The following is a 9859-nucleotide window of genomic DNA, read 5'->3' as shown; positions in this document are numbered from 1 at the left end:
CTTTTACCATTGAAGACTTTTCACAGAAAGACACACCTTTATGAAAGGAGGCTGACAGAAACACAAACAAGCCAGATTGAAATTGGGGGCAATTGCTCAATAGAATACAGACCTTGTGGCCAAGTGTACAAATGGCATTTTATTTTGAAGGTACAATCTCATGTTGCATTTTAGTAACTTCGCAGCCCGCAGGGACGCTGTTGAAGCTGGAATCAGGAGTGCACATGTAGAAAACAATAGACTAAACGCTGAAATGCGATGCGTGCGAGGCAGTGAAAGTCAGTCATTCTGCTCTGTTCAACAATCCTCTATAATTTATATTCATATGATCATGACCTGAAGTCGCTTGAGTAGTTCACGTCTACTTATTTATCTGGAATGCAGCTGCATTGGGAGCAGCGCTGTTATTACTGCCGTGATATTTCTTCTTTTTGCGCTAACATGAGCAGAAGGATGCGGCTTTAGGACAACATGGGAGGAAGGAGGGCCTCTGAGCGCGATGTTATTTTTAGTGACGGTACTTAAAGTGCTCATATCTGAACTGAGACTATAAATTCACCCGCTTCTCTCTCTCACTCTGTCTGTAGCTCACGCGGGTGATGCTGCTCTGCTGTCCGGTACAGGGAACTAATATTAGACTGAGTGGTGAGCGTGCATGGGAAATGTAGAAAACATGTTCTTGCAAAAAGCAGGTTTAATAATTCTGTGTTAAAATGATCAGATGTTTACGCCATCCAACCAACCGAGGACAGAGTTTTAAAATCTTTCATTTCTTATTCTCGGGCACGCCTTCCATTCTGTTTAGTTAATGTACATCTTATTTCATAAGCTCGGTCTCTCTCTCTCTCTCTCACACACACACACACAAACGTCACGTCAAACCCCATCACTACTAAATATACTGCAGCCTATCAATTTGCTGCCATCTGCTGTCCACTACTGCTTCTCTTCTGCTCTTCAAGATAAAGAGCAATGGAAGAAAGAACACGCATGACCACCGAGGAAATTAGTTCAGCAGTTTTATTTGCAGTTTCATTACAATGTGTTTACAGTTCGGCCATATAATCCCCTTCAGGAAATGAAAGTCTAAAAAAAGAACATGAGCAAACGTCATAAAATAAGTCTGACGTATAGGCTACCACGCTCCGTATGGTCACTGGCTGGGGGAGTACAGTATGTTGGTTTCCTCCACTTCTGGGCTCAATGAATGGGCTGGGCACGCCGAGCAATTCATTTTGGGTAAAATCTGAAATTCACTGGCTGGTAACAAACATCCGTTAACAGTCTGTGTCTCCTAAAGCTGCCACAAGGAATCAACATAACTTGCTTTAACATCTAAATAACACGAATCTACTCTCACGTGTTGTGAACACGGCGTCACTTTTGTAGCTTTTCTTCCTAATGGCTTATCTAGAGCAAAGTATCTGAAAACCTGAGTATTTCAAAAAAGATAATTTCATAGAAAAATAACATAACACAGTATGCATTCAGCCTGGCTTTTATTTTTACTCTGTAACATAATTCTCTTTTAAAAGAGAGGAAAAGAGAACGATTTGCTATTTTGCCATCTTAGATGCAACACTGAGCTCAAATTCTGCAGAGGATTGTGATTACAATTGTTTTTGTGGATTTACAGTAAGGGCCTTTTGTTTTTGGCATGACTGGAATCGTTAAACGTCCTGCCCGACTCTCGTATTAGAGACCTCAGAGCTGGGGGGGGGGGGGGGGGGGGGTTCACAGTAAGAAAAAAACCCAGTGGTTAGGATAAAGTGGTTTACGTTACCAAGGCAACTGTACGTGGCACCACGGGCACAGCACTCTCCAGAAACTAGACAGTGTTATTGTTCTGACCCCACATACACAATGTTAACAGTACTTGAAATATGCACACCGGCTGCATATTTTTGGCATATTTTTGCTGACTTCTGAAGTAGGGCACAACATAGAGCATCCTAATTCACACTGTAGCAGCACATTACAAAACATTCATTTATGAATAGGGCAGGTACAATATAGTTCTTCGTCTGTGTTTACATTTTGACCCATCACGAACGCGATATACCAATTTCACTTTCTCATCACACAATAATAAATATGACTGGGTGGCTATTGTATGTAATATATAGATATACTGCATACATATATATATATATATATATATATATATATATATATATATATATATAGTCTTATCATCATGTATTACAATACAGTAATACAAATCAGGGCTCCAGTTAGTATAGCATTTACAATAGGTTCTGTTATTTATTTCTGCACAAATATTTACAGAATATAGATTGGACACCTGCTGTCAAAAGGGATTTGCATTAACACAATCAAATATTCAGTTACATCGACGCAGGTGTCCACATAAGACAAAGAGGATATTGTACAAGCATGTCACACTGTTTCCTCCCAGACCGACGTGGTGCAGTGGAAATGTACGGCTGATAGTCGAAGTCAGTTGCATTATTATTGCTATTATTATCTTCATGAGGTATCAGTGAATGTCGATGCAGTCTTTGTACAGTAGGGGCGGTACTTCAGAGAGGACTACTCTGCTAAAGTACAGTGAAGACAGATGCAGAGAGAGAGAGTGAGAGAGGGGAAGTAGGTTTAAACAAGGTGTGTGAAATACCTTGTCGTCATGGAAACGTCGATAACAAAATGCTGAGAGGAGTGAAACATAATGAGGGCGACGGTGCTTCAGACAAAGGAAGAAAGACAATGTTATTGTTGTTTCACCAGCAGAACAGACGCAACTTTACCATGTTGGTGTCATTTACAAGTTCAAATGTGATCGACATTTAATGTCAGCCAGAGGTCAGCTGTAAAAAGGCACAAAGAATATGACTTCATACTACTGTAGATATCAAAGTGACTGAGTAAATGTTGGTAGTGTGGGTAGCTGCAGAAAAACAAGTCGAGGCCGAGCAGCGCGAGACTGATGGAGTCTGTTACTGTATCATTCAGCTGCCGCATGCTCTACTTCCTGTTAAAAGTCAAGAGACAGCGCTCCTCCCTCCTCCCTGCCCCGTCCGCCTCGCGGGGCTCCTGTTCCCCTCCGCGACCGGAGCCACCCTCCGCTGGCCCGGTGTGAGCCAAGGGCCCGGGAGCACCTCGGCCCTGCCCAGAGACAGGCCCGAGATGCTGGCAGCAGACACGCTGCCGTCAGATTGGCTGCCTCCAGACTCGGACTCATCATCCCCCAGCTGCTCTGTGGACAGTGTGGAGGTGAGGAAGGAGAAGGGCTTTCTCTCTGACACCGGATCTACCACAGCAACGCTGGGTAAAGGCTTCTCGACACGCCAGCTCCGTGCATCATCGTCTTCCTGATCCTCATTCAGTTCTGTCTCTCTACTTTCACCCCTGTCATCATCCCATGGCCTCTCCTGCTCCGTCTCTTTCCACACTTCCCTGTACTCTGCTGCTATGCCCCAGTTTTCTTCGCCCTCCACCTCCGAGTTTTGTTTGGGTCTGGGAATCTTTTGGTTCGGACTTGGAATGGGTAAGAAAACGTCGTCTTCACTCTCGTCATGCTCTGAACTGACTCTCTCCTCCACCTCTTCAACCTCCTCCACCTTTTCTTCCACCTTCTCCTCAACAGCAGGCACCCCCTGCTCTCCCTCCTCAGGCTCTGTCTTCCTCACCCTCTCCTCACTTTTACTTTTCCTCTCTCTGCTCTTGCTCCGCCCTCTCTTCCTCTCTCTTTTCCTTCCCCTCGCTGTCCCTCTGTCTGTGTCACTATCATCATGATTTCTGAGGGCACCTCTGGGTAAACTCTGAGACCCTATTTTTCTCCTCCTCCTCCTCTTGTCCCTGGCTTCCTGAGACCTCTCTCCCAGCTCAGAGACGGGGCTTTGTAAACCAGAGCGACCTCCTCCCTCTGAGCCCCGTCTTCGCCTGCTCCTTCCCGACACTTTCTCCTTTTCGAGTCCATTTGAAGACCTGCTTCTCCTCTTCTTCTTCTTGGAGCTGTGCCCCTTCCGCCCGGTGGAGTCTACTGCAGCCAAACCCTGCTCCTTGGGGTTATGCAGGAGGGAGGGGGAGGTGATTCTGTGCTCACGGCCTGGACACGCATCACACGGAGAGAGGAGGAGAAAACAGACTGAATAAGCAGGTAAAAGAGAGAAGAAGCCAAATCTCTGGCAGAGAGCATTATATAATGTGGTGTTAAAGGATCGCGGAATCCAGAAAGTGTTTTTTTTTTTTTTTGTGCATTAGAACAGCTTGTGTAACAACAGCTGCTTTTCTATTTTAGTGCAGCCTTCAGAATATCCTTCAATCTGATTGTCTTCATGCTCCACAATAGTCTAATTGCACCATTCCCTTCATTAAATAGTTAAGTGTTCTTACAAAATGTGAAGCTGGCGCAGCTTGTTCAGAGGAATTGAGGCAAGAAATCTGTATAATATTGTCAATGTCTTCACCATTACTGAGGTAGATAACAAGATGATCTTATAAGGAGGAGGTCCACCACACAGGCTGTCAGGTATCTTTTACTACAGGTGATGACAGCAGTGGTGACTAAGTGGAGGAATGTAGAGAGACAGAAAATGGGAGAACTAACAGGAACCATTACCAACCGCGTATTCTCTGTCCGTCCAATGACATAGAAGCAAGGCTCGCCTAGCTTGGAGTTGGTCATACATAGAGACAAACTGGAGAGCTCCACTGAGAGAGGAAAAAAGAAGGAGTGGAGCAGAAAGGAGAGGAATGTTTGCAAGAAAAGGAAAACCAAGTCAGGCCAAAGTCAGAGGGAAAATGTGGCGCGGGAATGTTAAAAGCAAAAAAAGATGGGATGGAAAGAAAGAGAAAGAATAAAAAGGTAGAAAGTATGTTAGTTAGAGTCAGTCCCACAGGAAAAGAAGAAGAAAGGAGATCACACACCCACCAAGATAAACATCACATCCATCCACCCCCACTGTGTCTCACCATAGTCGGGCACGTAGCCGTTTCCTCTCTTGAGGACCAGGTGGATGCGGTGACCTCCTCTGCGGATCTGCTCCACCGCCTGGCTGTGGGTAATCCCTGCTGTACTGTCCCCATTGATCTCCACCAGCTGATCGCTGACCTGCAGCCACAAACAGAATGTTCACGACATCCCTTTAATTAAATACTGTATCGTATCATATTCTGTAGCGTAAATGTGCAACAGTAACTAAGGTACAGCAGACATTTTGACTCGTCGCGGCAGGAAAAAGACAGGTGTTATCAATAACGTGAACGACGGCGCTGTGCCAGACATGACAGCGTAACAGTGAGCCAGGACCCCGAAACTGAAGCAGGTGAATTTACCTGAACTGATTTACACCTGTATTTTTCCTACTGCTAAATGCTAACGCTAATATGGCCATATGCTCACAATTACAATGCTAACATGTTGATGTTTAGCAGATCTAATTTCACCATTTTAGTAGGATTATTCACTTATGCTGCGGAGTCACTGTCAACTATGGTCAAACTGCATCCACGCAGTCCTGATGGAGAAGATCAGTATTAAACTCTTCATAAATAACACCTTTAAAATGTTTGTTTTTTCCCAAAACTGTAACTTTTATCGTTGCTCATTTGGTCATGAATATTTAATGTTTTTGAGAAAAAAAAACACATTTTCAGGGATTTTAACTTTTACTGAAAAGTTGACCAAAACACACAGAAAAGCAGAATACAGGTACAGACTTCTTTGTATTCAGAAGTATCTATTTATCATTGCTCAACACTTCAAATGTCCGTTGGAAGTTTGGTTGTGCATTCGTCAAAAGAAACGTTTGTGTACAACTGCACGTTGTCACACACAGCAGTGCAAATAACAATATTAAGATTGAGACGATGAGTAGAAAGCATCGTATACATTTACAGACAAACTGTGTAATTACACGGCAAACAGACACACCTGTATTTTCATGCTCCGTGAGGCCGGCCCCCCCTCCATCAGTCCCAGGACGTAGAGGCCCATGTTGTACTCGCTGCCCCCTCTGAGGCTGAAGCCGAAGCCGGACGGGCCACGATCCAGGTCTACGCTGTAATACCTGGAGTCACGCTGGGAGACGAGAGAGCAGAGAGAGAGGAATGATTACCGTCACAGCAGGGGACATTATACTGAGGCAGTGGATAAGTCCGGTCATTTCAGTGACCACGAGGCAGGCGTTATTAATTCATGATGGCGCTGCCCTCACCTTTGGACGGGACCTCTGACCCTTCCTGCTTTTGTGACTGGAGTCAAACTCGGTGGTTTCTGAAAGGCTCGAGGAATCTGCAAAAAAGATGATGATAGAAGTTAGATCACGAGTCAAGAGCCAGGCGATATATTTGTGTGTGTTTCCTGGATACTTGAGTGTATGCTTACGGGTGCTGGGACGGGGGACAATGGTGAGGCGCAGAGTGTTTCCCGCTCGACGCAGGATCTGAGCAAGCTCCCGATGAGGCAGCGTCACCACCGGGCGACCCTCCACTGCCTCTAGTCGGTCTCCAGTCCGGATCTGACCACTCTTGGCCGCCGGGCTGCCTCGACGTACCGTCACAAACCGGTGAGGGAGAAGCGAAGCCGCTGAAGAAAGTACAGAAATGAGCTTGAGTTACTTGTTGAGTAGTTCAATTAAAGTTGCAGTTGAAACCTCCATCAAGACTCAAAACTTTCCTTTTAATTAAAGGCAGTAAGTCATAAGTGGGGTCAAATGTAAATACATTTAAAAGCAGGACGATTTATTTCACCGCTGTGTTTTGCCAGAATTCCTTAAATAAGCCGTAATTAAGCTTTGGATCGTTTTTGTGGCAGGGTTTACTTTATGAATGACTTCCCACAGAAGCCTTCATTTACACCTCCCCCACTGTCTCCTTCAAACACTTTCCTCTCCACCTTCGTCTTCCCATTTATCAGCCTCTCATCTCTCCATCCGTTTTTCACCGCTCAATGATTTGTCTTCTTCCTCAAGAACAGACTGTGATGGAACACCATTTTTCCAGCAATATGTTTCTGTCCTGAATCTGTCAAACTTCACAGACTTCAGATATTTACACTTCAGTTTGTACAGCAGTCAGTGACTCTTATGCTCAGCTCTTGTAAAGATCCACAAACTCTCAGTCCGTCTGCATTAGTATGCCTTCAGCATACGAAACAAAAACTACCATACACAGGAGAGCCTCGCTGAGCTCACAGATGAGTGCGGAGGGACAATTAGTAGCATGTATCAGGAACTCAATTTGTCTTATCTTTTGTACGAAGAGATCACTCACAATTAAGCTGTGTTTGAAGTGGATGAGAAACATATTGAGCAGCCTAAAAATACATTTGCTTCAATTCATCTTTCGCACGAACTAAAAAGCGTCTTAAGAGTTTTTAGCTGGACCGTCTGTCTCTGTCTGCTTTGACTTCTAAATCTATCTTCTGGTCCTCTTTCTGTGTCCGATACTCCTGATTGCCCTCTCCCTGACCCCTCTCCGAGGGTATGCTGTGCTTTGGTGACAGCTGGCCCCTCTCGAGTCTTGCCAGTGGCCTTATGTAACGCATCAGGCAGCGTAAACATTTTGAGACTCACGTTCAGCTGAGGTACATCGCTCTCTCAGGCTGCATCCCTCTCAGGATGAAACTGGCATGTCTAAAATGTCTTATGTGGTGTGACGGTAAAAAATATGTGTTTCGATGGTCTTTGCAAAAGTTAAGAGGAAGCATCTGATGTGTGTTTAAATGGTTTATTATCAGACAAACTGTGAACAAAGGTTTCTGCAAACAGGAGATAAAGCGCCTTCCTGTATTTCTTAAAGGAAGTGTCCAAGGCAAAATGATGACTCGCCTTTTCTATTGTGTTCTTTGTGTGTTCTTGCCAGCTCAGCAGGAAGAAAGAGGAAGCTGTCCGAGCATAAGTGAGCATGCTTGACATTACAACTTCATTCATTCATCAGACTCTGTTTTATTTGATGTTGACTGAAAACCTTCATTTTCTTCTCCCGACTAGTCTTTGGGATATTCCACAACAGTGGCACCATGAGATCAAAATTCCAAAGAATCTGTGGTGAAGCTGTATGTCACATTCAAATGGTGATCCCTGATAAAAAGGTTCAGCCTTTAATTCAGCGTCCACATCGCCAATCTGGGTCTAATCTGGGTGACCTAGGCACAAACGGCAATCAGGTCAAATCAAAGCCAAGGCAGCTTTGCGAATAGTCTTCTTATCATGCATAATACATCGGTCCAACATCCAACAGTCTGCAAACACGTGACGACACGTGCAAAAGCCCATGCACACACACACATTGGGACAGATGTACACACCGACACAAGCTTAAACTACACACAGATGCATCCAAATGGAGTGCTTTATATCACAGTGTATTTTCCTCTGGCTCTCCGTGTTCTCCTGTCCAGAGTAATCCCACTGCAGTATGCCCAGCAGTCAGCCAGCCTGTGACGCTCTGCACTGATCACTGCTCAGGAGTGGAAGCAGCCCCCCCCCCCCCCCCCCCCCCCCCCCGCCATCGTAAAAATCCCCCTCTGCATCAAGCCGGTGCAGACATCCCCACAGCAGCCTGCAGATGCCCAGTTCATGATGACCGGAGACTGTGGAGAGCACTGTTAACAGGGATCGTTCACACAAGTAGTGTGTGTGTGTGTGTGTGTGTGTGTGTGTGTGTGCGTGCAGAGTGGTTCATGCTGAACTCAGCACTCCTAATATTACCCGTTAAATCCATTCATTTTGCTGCCTGTGTAGCTCACTAATGGCTCTAATACACAGATCCCCACATAATGCTGTGTGCTGCTTTAAGCCTGGCTTGGTGAAAAATATCTCAAATGCGCTTTCACGAGTTGTTGTCTGTGCAATCATCATCCAGTACAGCTGTAAAAAACATAATAACCACAACACATATCGATCACAGCATCAGTTCAGAGCTGACATCTACAACATGTGAGCCTGTGGATCCAACTTTCATACAGCCGTAGTCAACATCTGACGAGCAAACTTTAGCGTGCAACACAGAATTACAACCTCTCTTTCATGCACACAGCCAAACTTGAAATACTGCACCAAACCGGAACCCTCCCCCTTTTTTGAAGTAAACATGAAATGAAAAGTGGAAGAAATAATTACGTTTCGACTCCTTCACAGTTTTCAAAGCAGACTGTAGTCTCTCCAACATGGCTCTTTGATTAGCATGCGCAGAAAAACAAACAAAAAAAAATCCTAAATTCCTTCTCAGTTGAGATTCACATACAGTAGAACGGTCAACAGGAGCTAAAACACAGTTTTGCTGTCCCCCTCTGTTGCTCCTCTGCGAGGGAAATGTTAAGCGTGGTTTTCTCTTGAGCATTCAGAGAGCAATGGAGAGGTAGGTGGGAGGCGGAGGGATGGAGGGAGGGAGAGATAGAGAGAGGGGGGGGGGAAGAGAGTTTTAATCTTTTCAAAAACCAGACTGGACGCTTTCACTGCAGAGTAAAGGGGTGTGAGAGAGAGAGAGAGAGAGAGAGAGAGAGAGAGAGAGAGAAAGAGAGAGAGAGAGAGAGAGAGAGAGAGAGAGAGAGAGAGAGAGAGGGTGGGTGGGTGCCTGGGAGGGAGATAAGAGCTGATGAGAGGAAGAGGAAGAGAGCGATAGGAAGAGGATACAGGTAGATATGGAGAGACAGGGACTTCTTTCTGTGACATGAGTGAGAATGAAGGGGAGAATGAGGACAGAGTGGAGGGAGGAAGGGTCTCTGAACTGCAGAGACAGGTGCACCTACAACCTTTAACTCACCATGAAAACAACAACTGTGTGGTCACTCGGCCCATAAAGCAAATTGAACTGCATCAAACCAGAACAGAGGGCGGCCAATGCAACACATACAAAGGAGAAAGGGGGGGGGGGGGGGGAATACATCATGGGG

The 9859-nt window shown here is 45.3% G+C and overlaps 1 protein-coding gene across 1 annotated transcript in view; it reads right to left on the bottom strand.

The window, feature by feature from the left end:
• Nucleotides 1–1813: 1813 nt before the first annotated feature.
• The window catches only part of magixb (MAGI family member, X-linked b), a gene marked incomplete at its 5' end in the record, with an annotated part of 31256 nt that continues 23210 nt past the window's right edge, over nucleotides 1814–9859 (bottom strand). The window contains 5 exons of the mRNA XM_079274210.1: nucleotides 1814–4069; nucleotides 4936–5074; nucleotides 5897–6043; nucleotides 6180–6256; nucleotides 6350–6550. Of these exons, the coding sequence (XP_079130336.1) occupies nucleotides 3003–4069; nucleotides 4936–5074; nucleotides 5897–6043; nucleotides 6180–6256; nucleotides 6350–6550 (1631 nt within the window). The 3' untranslated portion in view covers nucleotides 1814–3002. The remainder of the gene's footprint in view (nucleotides 4070–4935; nucleotides 5075–5896; nucleotides 6044–6179; nucleotides 6257–6349; nucleotides 6551–9859) is intronic.

Source organism: Melanostigma gelatinosum (genome assembly GCF_949748355.1).
Source record: "Melanostigma gelatinosum genome assembly, chromosome: 8".
Taxonomy (NCBI): domain Eukaryota; kingdom Metazoa; phylum Chordata; class Actinopteri; order Perciformes; family Zoarcidae; genus Melanostigma; species Melanostigma gelatinosum.
Note: the sequence above shows the minus strand (reverse complement) of the source record. Positions and strands in the feature narration are given on the sequence as shown.